A 15826-nucleotide genomic window follows, 5' to 3' on the forward strand; every position below is an offset into this window, starting at 1 on the left:
AATTTGTTAGGGAACTTTTCTGTAATAGTCAAAACTACTTTAATGCTCTTAAATTTGGAATGTCAGTCTTCTCGTTGAAAGTGCAACCAGAGGGGGAAAACAAATTATTACTCACTGTTTTATTATTTACCTATTATTTTATTATTTTCATGAGCTCAGGTGTACAATTAAAGCCCTGGGCACAGTGCCCAAGATATAGTAAGTGCTCAGTAAACGTTAGCTATTACTATTGTTACTTGGTTAAAATTATCTAAATTCTGAAAGTCACTGAAAAATAGCCATTTAGACAAAACATTTACAAAACCAAAATTTGCTAGAAACATACTTCTGGAGTTCTAGAACTACTGTTCTTGCATTTACACCCAGCTTACAGTATATATTCAATGACAGTAATTAACTTTCTATTTCCTGAGCCATGTGACTCGAGGGCACTGGGTCCATGGTGCACTGGACCTCATGTATCACTTAGTACAAAACATCTGCACGGTTTCCTGGTACTGTATTTATATATATGCTTTTCTGAAGAAACTAAATACAGCGTGTGCGTGGGTAAGTGCACAAAGGGCAGAATTTGACCCGCGGTCACCCATCTTAACCTTCAGGGTGGAGGTGAATTTCTAGGGAACCTAGTTCCTCACTTTAATTTGGTCCTTCCGGTCCCTGGTAAAGGATGGGAGCACAGGACTCGGTGGCCCCGAGATCACAGAACTCCCGGTTTAACTCCACGAACCATAACACGGTGTCCTGGCTCCTGCTGTCACCACCAGGCCGGTGGCGGCGGCGGCGGGCACGCGACCAAGTCTCTATGACACACCCACGTATCTACATTCACGTCAACAAAGCAATCGTGGCATGATGCCCAGAAAGAATTAACCAGGTAACTTGCCCTCCGCCCCCCCGCACTCAGCCTTTGGTCCTACCTTGCCTGCTGACAAAGGGGGGGAACAGAGCAGGTGGCTGGCTGGGGACAGAGAGAGGACACCCAAGCCTCCTGGACTCGAGGGAAAGCCCCTGACCATGTCGTGGCTGTGAGTGCGGCCACGGAGGGGGCTGCGTGCAACCCCACCCGCAGCACCTGCTACTTCTTTCCTAGTGTGCTCTTCTGGGGTGCAGCATCTGGTCCCCCGTTTTCAGAAGTGAAGGATTCAGATGCTGCAGACTCAACAGTAAAATACGGGGAGGGGGCGTGATGATTGAGGGTGGCTGGAATGTCTACTTCTTTGCCAGCCCTCCTGCACGGCCACGGCCTGCCTGCTGGCTTGCTGCTTCATGCTCTGGGTGGTGAGCCACGGGGTTTGTGCCTGATCTTCTGAGATGAGCCCAGCCCCCACTCTGCCCTTCCCCTATGGATGGACACAGAGCCAAGAGATGGAGGGGAGGCCAGCTGGACGGAGCAGGGCATTAGAATGCAGATTGGGGACTGGGACCGAGAGCCTGTGGATGCAGATAAAGAAAAGGACCCTAATAACATGAATGTTAATGAGATGGTGTTGGTAAAGCTACATTCCTCTGAAGAAAGGTGTTGCATTTATAATCACTTTTGCAAAGCAATTCCTCTTACAGGAGTGACTGCCTTTGATGGGTAGCTCCCTCTTCGAGAGCCTGGTGTGAGGAACCTTAGATCCAAGTCACAGCAAATGGGTCTCGCCGCACCCACCAATGAGGCCGGTGGTGTCAGCCTGGGCAAGAGAGCATGGCTCCGCATCTCTGGCAAAGCGGTGGCATCGGGACCGGCTCCCGGGGGAGGGCACCAGCTGCCTTCCGGGGAGGCCTGCTTAGCGAAGCACCAGGACCCAGATGCTCTGCCCCTCGGGTGAGCTCACCGTGTGACATGGCCAGCTCTAGCGGTCAAAGAGCTGAGGACACAGATTTATTTCAGGACAGCTCCCAGGGGAGCAGACACAGACGTTCCGAGGGGATCGATGGAGCGATGGCAGTACTAAGGGGGCATACTAGCCGCTGCAGGTCTCCTGAAACAGTGGGACCCAGCTGGGCCCAGGACCTGCAAGCCTCCGTGCCACCGACAGTGGCCTCCAGGGTCAGGGACTCACGGTCACCAGCTGTCTTACCCTGGACAAGTCACTCTTGAGTTTCCGTTCCTCACCAGCCAACGGGGCCATTGGCTACATGCCTTGTGGAGATGCTGTGACAATTCCAAGTAACAGAGTCACAGAGCCTCCCCATGGTGCCTGAGAAGTGGACCACCAGCACACGGTGACTTCTGTAGTGGTTTTGTTGCTGTGATGTGCCGGCCTCCCGAGTCACGCTCCCTACCCCCTAGGATATGGTGAACATCGTGCCAAACCCACTCTCAGGAGACCACGCTCCTGGGGAGTTTTAGCAACTGTGGCTTCTAATTCTAGTGCTGTCACTGCTTTGCTAGGGGAGGTCAGAGAAGTTAATCTAATCTCCCAGGGCCTCGGTGTCCTCAGTATAACAAGGTGAATGCTATCAATACATCACCTGAAATATTTTTAGAAGGAATAACAAACAACACTGGACAGCCATCTACAAACACAGGTGACTCACTTACCCATGTTAACTGGGGACAGGAATCAAACAGATAACAGATATCCACCAATAATCCTGAAGCCTCATTAGGTTAAGTGCCCTTACTTGTCAAGCCAAGGCTGTAAGCAAGGAATTAAACTGGCTTGTTAGCCCTCATCACCTCCTCCTCCTTCCCGATGGTGGGAAAATTATGAATGGTAGACTCTCGGTTGGTTCAAAACCAGAGGGGCATGGGAAGCAGAGAGATGTCCAGAGATTCTGAATGGTCCAGATTCTTCTATATAAGGTACAGTTGGCCCTTGAACAATGGGAGAGCTAGGGGCGCCGTCCCCCGGTGTGGTCAAAAATCTGTGTATAACTTTTGACTCACCAAAAACTTGACTCCAAAAGCCTAACTACTACCAATCACATAAACGGCCCATTAACATGTATTTTGTATGTTACATGTATTATATGTTGTACTCTCATAATCAAGTAAGCTGGCAAAAAAAGTGCCCTTGAGAAAATCCTAAGAGAAAATACATTTTACAGTACTGTATTTATATAAAAAAATCCACCTGTAAGTGGACCCACGCAGTTCAAACCAGCAGTGGTTCAAGGTTCAACTATCTTCTGAAGTTACTAACCCACAGCTGAAGCAAGTCAAGGCATGTCCATCTGCCTGGCTCCCTACTTAGATGAACAGGCAGACAGACAGACAGACAGATGTACACACAGACATTCTTCCTTAAGTAGGACATTACTGTAGAGAAAGCACAGGAGAACAGTCCTGCAAGACTAGAAAGGGCTCTAAGAACCACTGAGTGCAACCAGTTCGTTTTGCAGAGGAAGAAAGGAAGCACTTTCCAGGGCGCCTCGAAGCTGGTGGGGGAGGGGACGGCAGTACTCGTGTGTGTTCTGAGTACTGGTGGGAAGTAATGACAGTCAGGAACAATACAGAGTGTAAAAGAGAACATTTGTCACCGTGTCCCTTCTCTGCAGTCTCCTGCAGGCAACGGTTTACTGTTTATGCTTTCATCTTGGTGACTTGTGGGTAGGGAGAGCAGTAATGATACGGTCCTGAGATGCTGCTTTATTATAAAAACAACTTTAATAGCTTATGTCATAATACTAATGAGACTTCCTGAGCACCTGTGCACGGTGACAGTCTGCGGCTCAAATGAGCAAAGGCTACACGAAGCTTCTTTCCCTGCCCGCCTCCCAGGGGCTGGCCTGCTTGCCTTGCACTCACCGCACTGGATCTGGCCCACTGGGGGTTCGAAGGCTCCCTTTGATCCTGGCCGCTCTTCCCCCAGCTAGGCCATTCTCCACGTCGTGGTGGGTGGGGAAGAACCACACCCACCCAGGTCACATACTTTTTCATGGCCTGGAGCTTGAGGCTGAGAACTGGCCAGCCTACTTGCACTGGACACAGTCTCCTGAGCTGTGCCCACCCCAGCCCGTGATAGATTCCCATGGTCTGTCAGGCACGACAGTAGTATTTTCAGGGGACGAGTTCTCATGGGGACTACATAATACTCTGAAGGCATAATGTGAACTATTTTCCAACTTTATTTTTTTTTAATTTCCCCTGGGGTTGTAAGTTCAAGCCCCACATTGGGCATAGAGAGAACTTAAAAATAAAATCTTTAAAAAAAGTTTGAAAAAAACCTTTCCCCTTTCATTTGATTGTCATAACTCCTTCCTCTGCAATTCCATCCAGAACTTTAATCAAATTCATGGATTCTCCCCACAATCTTCTTCTGAAATCTTATCAACCTCTAATGGAACTGGGATCTAATGAGTGAACTTAATATTCCCGAGGTAGTCTCGGGATATCAAGGAGAAATAAGTACCTCTGAAATCTAACTATTCTTTCTTTTTTTTTTTTTGCCACTGTGCCATCCTATTGTGTCCTCACATGTTACCAATGGGATCGCAGTCCTGCTTCATGACACAGGGCAATTCTACACCCCCGGCCGGGCCCCTGAGCTCAGGCGTTTGCACAGATGCTCTCCGAAGCCCTCACAACAGTCTCGGTAACTAGGTATGTAGTTGAGACTATGTTGTTTGCAAAATCAAGGAAGCAAGACCTTCCACCCAAGTTCCATTACCAAATGTGGTGTAGCTGCTCCCCTTTTTAACCCTGGGCCGGCTGGGCTGCTTCGCTCGGTCATTTCCAACTTTTCACTACCAACGACCCCTCATTTTCTCCCACACACTTCCTTATATTGAGTGGGTCCTAATTTAAAAGTAACCAGGTTTTCCTTTTAGTTAATCAAAGCCATACATCACTACCTGCCAATCAAAGCTACTAAACTGAATGCCTGCCAGTCTAAAGCAGAAGAACCCTCTGCTCGGTCAGGGGGCAGGTAAAAATTTTATGGTGCGTGAACTAGACGAGTTCCAAGGGCTTTTTGTGAAGCATTAAAATGTGCTTTCCCAGACCCCTTGCGATTGGCCCACAGACTGGGAACCAGCTGGGCCCCGAGATTCTTTCAGCACCCCTGCCACCCCTGCCCAATCCCACTTGGGGCTGCTTCTTTCTGCAGCTTGAGCCCTTCTCCACGCTGGCTTGGCTCCAGGTGGGCAGGTGCACCCCCAAGGAGCTGCTCCCTACCCATACCATGATACTCACTCTCCATCACAGTCCCTCACAAGGTCATCTTAAAAAAAAAAAAAAAAAAGGTCCTTACTTTTCGTTTACCTTTCATCTGCAGAACTTAGGGTTATACTAAAAACAATGCAGGCAGCAGGGGAATAGCTCTGGGCAGGTCCTACGAGGCCAACAATTTCGGCCCAGGCCCCATCCAGCAGATGCAAATCTCAAGAACATACGCCAAATCGATGTTCCCGGTTTACACACTACACGGCACACGTGTTGGGTATGCTGGGTTGCTACCCGAGAGTTCACACCTACACAACCTGTCAAGTAGAAACAATGTCTTTGAAGCACATTTCTTCAGGGGCTCAGAAAGCTTTACATACATTATCTCATCCAGCGCCTCCTCTTCTGTCAAGAAGGTGGAAGGCAGGGATTAACGCCATTAAATGGCAGTTTTCGAGTACCCTCGAGCATGCACTGAGCATTCGCCATGATCCTGACTCGAAGCAGAAGACCAGCCAACAGACAAACCAACGTAAGAAGGATAGAGTTCACGAAGCCTAACGCAAGAAAGGGGACCACAAAGTAATGAAGGCTATGTTGGCAGGCCAAACACAAAATGGGATTTTAAGCTCTATCTTCCTGGTTTCATTTGGCTGAATTAATACCCGCATGTGGATGTGTGTGAACATATATCCATCTTAAGTATATAGAGACGTACATAGAGCTCTGGGTGTAGGATATAAATTACATCTCTCTCACACATGTAACAGCAAATCTACATTCATCTTGGATTTTGGAGCACTTGGAACACTTGTGGGCAAAACCGCCATTTTTCGGGAACAAAACTTGACTCCTCTGGAAATATTTTGTGAAACTAACTCACTTGGGCACTAAATATCCAAGAGCTATTTATTAAGCATTACGCATGTACAGGCATGGTGGGCTTGCTTTGTTTTGGGGTGATTCAGTTATAAATGGCGTGGCTGCTACTATATTCTCTAGTTACCGGAGCAGTTCCGGGCAAACAATAAAAATTCGATGAAGACTTGTCGAACGAGTGCATGAATGTTCTGTGTGTTCTACATGATACACGATTTTGAGGCCTGAATCCTGCTCGTGCAGATGTTTTGGCCGTTTCTTCCTACCTGTTTTAAGTAAATGGCATCTGAGAAGAAACTTTATCTAGCCCGGCCTAGTTAGGCTTTAGATTTAAATGAGATGGTTTCGGGGCGGAGGGCGGGGAATATCCATGATATGATGAGATGGGGTTTGAGGGATTTTATGACAGAAATAATAATGATGAATGATAAAAATAATCATCAAGGCTCTGAGAACAAAGGCATTAAATACTTATTAATAATTAGAAGAGGTGGTTCAAAGAAAATGAGCACCTCAAAACGCATTCAATGGGCAAATTGAATTTGGTCCCAGTGAGATCCTAGCTATTCTGTTGAGAGAATATTAAACCCCCAGCTTTCCACTCTTAAAGGACACAGGGGTACAATTCTATGGAGAGTTGTGTGGAAAGCCACCTGGGAGGAAAGAGTGCCTGCCCGCGTCGGTAAATGATCTCTTCAAGGGCAAGCCAAGAAGGGGCTCATTCACTTCATGTGGGTGAACACACGTGTCCCAAGAGGCAGTTTTATTTACAGCTTCTTCCTACTGGATGAGGCTCATTTGTTTTATATCTCCAATCTACGTGCAGTCCTTGCTCACATTGCATGTGTTATTATAAAACACCTTTCAGCAAGCCACCACTAAAATGGAGTGCTCTAAACAAATGTTCTCTCAGGGCAGTAACTCCTTAATATAAACTGCATTTAATAAAACTCGTCGTGATTCTAAAAAGAAAGGAAGGAGTAAGGCATAGGCCGAGAAAATGTCTGGAAGAAATTTGCAATTAATATTTTACCAGACATTTAGATTCTGATTCCTCCTTGCTTTTAAAATTTAAGAGCTTTTTCAAAACTGTATTCCTCTCTGTTATTACATCCTTAATTAAATTAATTTATACAGTGAATGCTCTAATGATACTGCTGTAGATTTTCAATCAGAAAGCCTTATTGCTAGAGACAGTATGTGTGAAGACCTTGAAAGAAGAATGACCTAAGGCACAGTGCTGACACTGGCATGGGGCTCTGTGGCCCTGGACATCTGATTATCAAAAAGATCGTGGGGGCTTTCCTGTGCCTCTATTAAGGTCTTTATTTTATTTTTTAATTAAGCTAAATCAAGTCGGTGAAAACAAAATGAATCTCGCAGGTTGCCTTCCCAGAGATTTCTCTCTGGGAGATACAATGGTGGACGATGACATTTCTACTGACTACTTCTACCAGGTAGGCTGTGCCTTCCTGAACAAAAGAAGCCACCTCTGAGCTTGGCTTGCTATACTGTCAACAGGCAGAGGCAACCAAAATCTGTCCAGGAACACAAGTGACTCGGCTTCGGAAAAGGTCAGGTTTGCAGCCAGCCCTAGGGCTCGTCACGTGGTCCTGCCTGACATACCAGAGGTCTTCTCTCCTGGGTGATGGGAGTCTCACTCACTACGCAGCTGAAGGGCAGGCAGGCGCATGCGTGAACTGCTCTAGCTTAGTGCCTGGCACACAGTAGGCACGCGAGACTCATTAGTGTTTTGTTAACCTAACGGGATTTCAGGAGTAAGTAAGGCACTGTGCCTGAGATGTGATCTGCTGCTTAAGCGTCAGGCGTCCCTTTCCAGAGGACAGCGGGGTCAACCCAGGGAAAGGACCCCCAGATGCTCATTCTTTGCTCCTCCCTGTGTTGAGCTGTGGAATCGGCTCCCTTTGTTACCAATAGTGTATTTCCAGGATTTCTGGTGAGCATTTCAGGGGATGAAAGACCCAATGTCCTCCTCAGTCACATGGCGTGAAAAATGTGCCCTTTGACTCTGCACCGATCCTTCGCCCTATCCCCCCGTCCACTATGGAAAGGGTCTCTACGACCCACACGTAGCATGAAGGAAGGGTGCCTGAGTAAGATATCCCATGAGCACTTTTTTCCTCTGCCATACTAACTGAGTTCTTTGTTTCTCTCAAGACCGAAAGATGGGTCCCTAAACATCAATCAAGTTTGGAGCACGATAAAAGTTCTCTATGATACAAAACATCAGCTGCAAAAGAAAATTAAACGGGTGTGTGTGTGTGGGGGGGAACCCAGCACTGTTTGATCTTGTTTTAAATTGAAAGTTTTGGACACTTTAGAAAAAAAAAAAAAAGCAGCAAGTGCCTTTTTAATGGATTTTATCCGCAGGAAAAATGATAAACAGAAAAGCTTTAAAGTGTCAGCTGCTGATGTGTTTTTCTTTTTCCCTTTTATTTTTACTCAGAAAGAAATTGAAGGCATATGGCAAAGTGCATCATTAATTTCTTATTAATTTCATAATATGAAGGCAACCAGTTAAAATAGTAGTGCCACAACTTTAAATTACCGAACTCACTTGGTAGTTAATGAGAGATTTAGCACAGCAGGGGTTCTGTTAAATTAAGTTGTGCCTTCACATCACAGTGGGAAAACAGGTGTATATTGGTTTAGAATTATGGAAATGTTGACTAATTCCAAGGCTTGTAATCAAACAGCAAGGCACCCTGCAATATTTTTTCCCCCCAAATATGCATTAGTCTTTTATGTCTGGTCCCATTTCTTTCTGTCCACCAAAAGCTCACAGCTGAAAGGAGACCAACTTTCATGTTTTCCCGATAGCTGTTCAGGGTGATGTTTATCAGACAGAACTATCTGTAAAGGCAATATATGGAACCCTGTTCCCACTTACCTAACTTGAAGTAGCAAATGTACCAGCAGTGTGTGCACTGTGAAGGCTGGGAGCCTACAAATCAGACCTGACTTCTCACGATTTCCCTTTAACCTGCCGCAGGTAATGGGGCAGACGAAGTTGGACCGGAGAAAAAGAAAACCAAGAAACAATCCCCAAGCCATCTTTTTCAACTCCAGAATTCTTGCACTTAATGGGTCTCCAAAATCACCATTGCTGACTTCCACATGCAGAATTTTTAAGAAGAGACAAACAGAACATATGCAACATTTTTTTTTTTTTTTTAATACTGAAGATGCTACTTGTTTGCTAGGAAAGGGTCAGAGTGAGATGTCCCAAAAAGAAGGAGACTTGCCAGCCCCTTGTATGTTTTTCAACATGGCCCACTCATCATATATTAACTCTGGGCTTCTTGAGAGTGTCTTCACCACTAAGGATGGCATACTGGGGAGTTGTGCAAATTTTAGTGGAGTGGATGAATTCAAATTACCCAAGCTTTGCATTAATTTAAAATAGAATGTGATTCGGCATTAATATATCCTAAATGCTAAATAAATTCATCTCAGGAATTTTTTCAAATATACCTAGAAGGGATTTTGTGTGGTGATTATTATAAAGTATTTCTTTTTAAAAGAAGGACTACAAAGTGGTCTTTGGGTTTGATTAGGAGACTGAGAAATTAAAAAAAAAAACATTTTTTCCTATTGTTGGCTGAGCCAGTAAATATTTGTCTTGGTTGCTTCATTTGATAATGTGATCTAAAACTGCAGGCTTCTAGAATTTATACTGAAAAAAAAATTCCATTTATAAGGAAAACAAAGCTGAAATAATATTAAAAAAAAAAGTCACTGAGCAAAAGCACTTAGATGTACTAAAAGCCGCCTTACTAAAACCACCTTAAAAGTTTCAGGGAGAAGTAGCAAAATGGGGAGGGAGAATTCTGCTACCACATGCTTGCTTTTCTGAATCCTCTGCTCTTTGATCTGCTTTAAGGAAAAGGGAGGAGCCACAGAGGTGGGATTGAAGACCATGGTTCATAATTTACTACTTCTGGGTGGCTAAGAAGCTAATGGTTTGAAAACTCTTTCTTGAGTGTCTTGCCACTATAAAATACTATGAAATTTTCAATGGACCTAAGGTGATTTAAACAAATGCTCTCCTTTCTGGGGGTGATGGGGTATAAAATGCCCATGTGTGCAAATGTTAGCATGTGTGTACACAGGTGTCCGTGTATGTCTACAGAGACAGCAAAATGGCAGCTGGAAACATTAGGGACACTGTATTATCTTTCTTATACTCTGATCAAACCAGGTTTCAGTGAAATTATTATTGCACCGCTTACCACAAGTTCTTCATTAGAACCAACGCACATCAGTAGGATATTAAATGAACTCATCACCGATATTTGGGTCAATGGGGAAGATACGCAAACAGCACAGGACACTTTACACCAGCATGCAATATATAAAATTGCCACAAAACCCCAGAAATAATGTATTCTGATGCAGTAGCTACATACAACATCAGTTCACTTCTACTGAATTGTACTAATCATCAAATACTACCAGGAATGAAATGGAAAAAAAATTGTAAGCTTTGTATTTTCTGTTCACTATCAACATGAAGCCACAAATTAGGCATTAAAACACTGACTTTGTTAACCATCATTGACTGTTGAGAAACCATTAGGAGGTTTAATATAATGGCTGTACAGGGTACATTTTGTCCTTTCAAAAGAAAATCTAAGACTAAATTTCAAAAGGGGCTCCTGGTGAGTAAAAGCTTTTCCTTTTCCATCTGCTTTTCTTGTGTGTGTTGGATTTTTTTCCCCCCTTTTAAAATCTTAGCCCACCCAATACTCTTTGGCAGCCGCTGCTACCCAGTGGGGTCACTCTGATTTTCTAACCAGGGGACACACTATTGGAGAGCTCTTTCCATCGGCATTAATGCCAGCCCCTCTTTATGGGCCGGCCAGCTGGTTTGGCTGCTGAGGGGAACAGACGGGTCAGCACACGCTCCTCAAAAGACCAAAGTCATTTTTGCCACTAAGAGCCCATAACTAGAACCTTCAGTTGAAAGGACCATTTTCAAGCAATAAAGTGATTTTGGTACAAAAGTAAACCGACTCACCCCAGGTAAAGTTTTAATATTGTGCAGTGCATTCTGGGCCTCAAGTGCAGCTTTTCTTGTATAAAATGTTACGAAACAACAACCTACAGAGAGAAATGAAAAGGTTTTAGAAATTTCTGTGAATGCTTTGCTTAGATATAATGGAGACTATGGCGAACAAATAATCTACTTAAAAGGATGCACAATTTAAAAAATAATAAAGTGCATGAGAACAGTAATAACATCTCAAGCTTTTACCAGTGCCTTTCACCCAAACCGTATTTATTAGCTTTACCCACCTTGGAGATCAATTCATAACTCTGTGCACCAACTACCTGGAACACAGCTCTTCAGGAAGGGGGGCGGAGTGGTGGGTGACATGTTAATGGGGCTTGTGTAGCTACATACAACGAGAAGTGTTTAATCACAGTGACAATGGCAGAAACTTACAGTAACTATAATTTCCTTAAAAGATATTCAGGAACATCACATTTTTAAAACACTCTCTAAACTCAATGCTTCAGACCACTGGATTATAAGGTCCTGAAAATCTGGGATACTGCTTTCTTTTTATCTCCAACATAGTGTATGACGCGAAGTTCCATATACAAGAGACTCTGTATTTGTTGGCCAACATGCAGCGCTATTTTAACCAGTTTGGAAATTCAGTTACGGCATGGGTGGGCACACGCCCATAGACATGTTTGCACACACTGTTCCACGTCTTATTAGATACGGCAACTTTTGGATTCCTTATTTCCAAGAGCTGATGGGCGTCCAGGAGTCCAGGCTGAATGCCCCCCCCAGGAGAGGCCACCCAAACCCCTCTTCCCAACCAACTTCCTTCACCAAAGAAAATGGTGCTGAAGCCTAATACCGTTACTTCTGCATTCTGAAGGATGGCTGACCCCTCCTTCAGTTGTAGCCAAAGATACTCGTTAACACAGCTGTTTAAATTAGATAGTGATACCAGTTAATGATCTGTTCATCAGCATATAGGTTCTTAGCACAGCCAGGCTCGGGAAAAGGGGGTGGAAAAAAAAATCTTTAAAATTTTAAAGAAAAAAGAAGATGCCTCTGAGCTGTCTTTGTAAGTTGTGCTGAGGCAGAAAAGGGGGGGATGCCCTCATGAAGGCTGTAAATATTTGACCCTGAGTATACTAGAGGATCCTAAAGCATGGAGCCAGAGAGTTGGGGAGGGCTTTGAGAGGTACTCACACCAAACAGAGTATATACACCTACACCAAGTACCATGACAGAAATGCACAGCACTCTGGCATCAACCTTAGTTCTATTTAGGGGAATAAAGTAAATAAGACCAAGGACATTAAAAAAAAAATGGCAGGGTTGACAACAGGGAGTTGGCATTGCAAGCCATCAAAGGTTGGCTCAGGCATTCTGTTTTCTCAAAACAAAAACTCACTCAAAAGAGTCGAGAGGGGCGCCTGGGCGGCTCAGTCAGTTGAACGTCTGACTCTTGATTTTGACTCAGGTCATGATCTCAGGGTCACGGTATTGAGCCCGGTGTCGGGCTCTGCACTCAGCTTGGAGTCTGCTGGAGATTCTCCCCCTCTCCCTTTGCCCCTCTCCCGTTCATGCACGTGGGCTCACTCATTCTCCTTCTAAACAAACAAATAAATAAAATCTTTAAAGAGGGGGGAAAATAAAGTTCAATTCCATTCATTCAGCATTTCTAAATACATCTATGGTGCTTCCTCCTCATTTAGATAAGAAATTTGGAAACCTCTCATATATTCGATTTTGTTTTAGTCTACCAAGATTAAATACACAAAATATACAAAACCTTCACCTTCCGGACAAAGCACAGTACAATCTTTGCTTCTTGGCACTCAAACTACAGTCATCCAAGGATTAGAAACTCCTAAAATGTAGGGGTTCAATGACATGATGGAAGAAATTGAAAATCATTAAGTTTCTTGAAGGAATCATAGATAGCGGACTGACCATTTTATTTATTTTTGAGAGAGAGAGACTGAGTTGGGGGGGGGCAGATGGAGAGAGGGAGAGAGAGAATCTTAGGCAGGGCCCAAGCTCAGTGTGGAGTCTGACACGGGGCTCAATCTCAGGACCCTGAGATCATGACCTAAGCCGAAATCAAGAGTCGGACACTTAACTGACTGAGCCACCCAGGTGCCAGACTGACCATTTTTTTTAGATGAGTTTTTCACCTCAGCTATTTTGACTTCTGTGACCAGAGTTCATTTGGCCTGATGGTTGTTTTTTTTTTTTTTTTTTTTTTTTTTTTTTTTTACTGAACTGTTCAATTTAACGAGTGACTCTGGCTTTAGTGGCATGATGTGAGCCCAAGACCAGCTATAGGAATTGCTTCGGATCTAGGAAGAAGTTTAAACAGGGAAGTCAAGTCCCAGCTTCCAGCAACCCACTGCAATCACTCTAAGAAGAAGAAGAGGAAGACAGAAATACCAACTATGCTTCACTGGGCTTGGTCTAGTAAGAAAAGCAGAGAGAGACATCATAACCTCTGCCTTCTGAAAGCTCCTCACAGAAGCTCAGGAACTTCTTCTCTCCCTCTCCTGGGCTTACGGTGTTGGCTGCTGGAGAACGGAGCAATGGGGAAGCTCGAAACTTCAACCATGATAACCAGAGCTTCTGGACAGGGGCAGAGTCTGATACCCTTGTGCAGACAGATTTTGGGATGGGGTTATTTAGAAGAAAGAAGACTTAATGGTGAAGTGGAAGTCATAAGGCATGTGCCTGCCGGGAGAGAAAGCAATTCAGAAGGTGAAGAAGAAAGCCAGGGTGGCCAGGCTGAGCTGAGAAGGAGGTGCAGACCAGTGTACAGGGATGGTGGAAGGGCGGGCAGGGGCACCGAAAAGGGCGAACTAAGGACAATGATAAGATAAAAGCAGCAAGGAGCAAAGATGACGCTCCCGAGTGAATCCCGTGTGTGGGGCCAACCGGAAGAGCTCAGACCAAGCTGCAACAGTCTTGGGAATAAAGGAAGCGCTCCTGTCTTCAACGTCTGAACAGAATCCCTACTACTTCTCATTGCCTGAAATCTGCTAGGAAGGTACAGTTTGTTTCCGATTTAAGGATTAAAATGCTCCCCATGGGGATGGAAACATCTAATTGTTCTTAGCTATTTACATCTTCGTGTCAATTTGGCTAAAGCCCTTTCCTCTTGAACAAAGTCTGAAGTGAAGAGAAGGCGGTGCGTGCGTGCGTGTGTGTGTGTGAGTGTGTATGAGTGTATGTATGAGTGTATGAGTGTGTATGAGTGTGTGTGTACGAGTGTGTGTGCAGAGAAAGGGCAAGTGAACAGTGTGAGACAGGGAGGCAGAGAGGAAAGGAATTAGAGGAGTCTCATGTCCAAAAGGGCAGATGGGAAGATACCCCAAATCTCAAACTCTTTCCAGTTGCATCCAGTGTCCTCTCAGCTTGTGCAATCAGGGTTACCTCGACAGACCCTCTTCAAACTGTACATAGCTCTCGCCTCCTTTACCCATTGAAACAAACGTTTTTAGAGATTATGCCAAGATAAGGTCTAGTTGTAGTTGTAATAAAACACAGGAGAACATCCCAGTTGATACTGGTGATCTGCTTCCCGACCCCCAAACCAACAGCTCAGCCCCTCGGTGCTGTGCTTGGGAAACAGACTTAGCACCTTCGGAAAACGTGGGCACAGCTCCTCCCCATGACCCCAGGCGTGGTGAGCAGGGGCTGGGCTGAATCTGCCTCTGCTCGTAGCCTCAGCTGGGTACCCTCATGCACTGAACTACTTGCACAAACACGGGGGTTTTGGGGAAGACAACAGGATTGGGAGTATCACCTCAAGACTCTACTTTCGGTTTCATACATTTGCTTCCTGAGTGACTTAGACAGAAAGAGCTTACTTCCTCTATACCTTAGTTGCTTTAGTTTCATTACCTCTTAACCCGCGAATAAAAACCAGGGCTGCCTAAAATCCTTCTCAAAACAACATGGACATATGGCCAAAGTGTTTTGTTTAGAACAAGTTTTTAAAAAGTCAAAATTATTCTTTACTTTTCTTGAGCTAAAAATAACTTACACTTCATTTCAGCATGCATACTAATTCACCTAATAAAAACAGTGTTTGATTAAAGGTCTCTTAAAATTTGCAGGATAAATACAGAAGTACAAATTCAAGTAGCCACCTTAGATACGGTAATTTGTGGTTTTCCCCCCAAAGAGACATTAGTCTGTACACCACCACTATGAGACTCTTATTTCTGAGAGTACCCTCCCAGCTAATAACCAGTCTTTTTCATCCATCCATCACTTGATTGATACACTCACTTAAAATCTTAGACCCACTGACCTGCAGGGATTATTTCAACAAAAGGAAGGGAGAAATACTATTTGCCTTGATGTGGTCATTATCATGGCAAAAGGTCAGGAAGCTACTACAGATCCCAGAAAACCCATAACGGTTCAGCGAAGTTGGGATTTTCTTTCTTGCCTCCCCTCTCTGGATGTACAGCTGTTAAGGGAACCACCTGTCTCTTAGATCTCCCTGCACCAGCTGTGACTCAGGTCTGAAATTTACTGGATTCATTTTTAGGTCAGCTGCAACACCAGATGGCTCCGCAGTCCGATTCAGGGGACAGACCGCCCTTCTTAACAGGTTCTTTTTCAAACATCCTTCTAAGGTGGGTGGTTAAACACCTACATTCACAGGTGTTCTTCCATGGCCCGCGGCTGCAGCAAGCACCAAAGGGAGACAACCCCTCCAGCGTCAGCATCGTTCTGGAATCCCCCTCTCCCAGTTGCCCGTGGAGTGCCGAAGAAGGTTCTGCTCCACGTCTGAGACCAGAAGTGACCTGGCA

The 15826-nt window shown here is 44.8% G+C and overlaps 1 protein-coding gene across 11 annotated transcripts in view; it reads right to left on the reverse strand.

Annotated features, from left to right (window-relative positions):
* CELF2 (CUGBP Elav-like family member 2) overlaps window positions 1–15826 on the reverse strand; it is a 797242-nt gene that overhangs the window by 95907 nt on the left and 685509 nt on the right. For all 11 annotated transcript variants that reach the window (XM_027593429.2, XM_027593422.2, XM_027593424.2 and 8 more), the window contains one exon: window positions 11019–11101. In XM_027593429.2, coding sequence (XP_027449230.1) covers window positions 11019–11101 — 83 coding nt within the window. The remainder of the gene's footprint in view (window positions 1–11018; window positions 11102–15826) is intronic.

This window comes from Zalophus californianus, chromosome 9 (genome assembly GCF_009762305.2).
Source record: "Zalophus californianus isolate mZalCal1 chromosome 9, mZalCal1.pri.v2, whole genome shotgun sequence".
NCBI classification, from domain to species: domain Eukaryota; kingdom Metazoa; phylum Chordata; class Mammalia; order Carnivora; family Otariidae; genus Zalophus; species Zalophus californianus.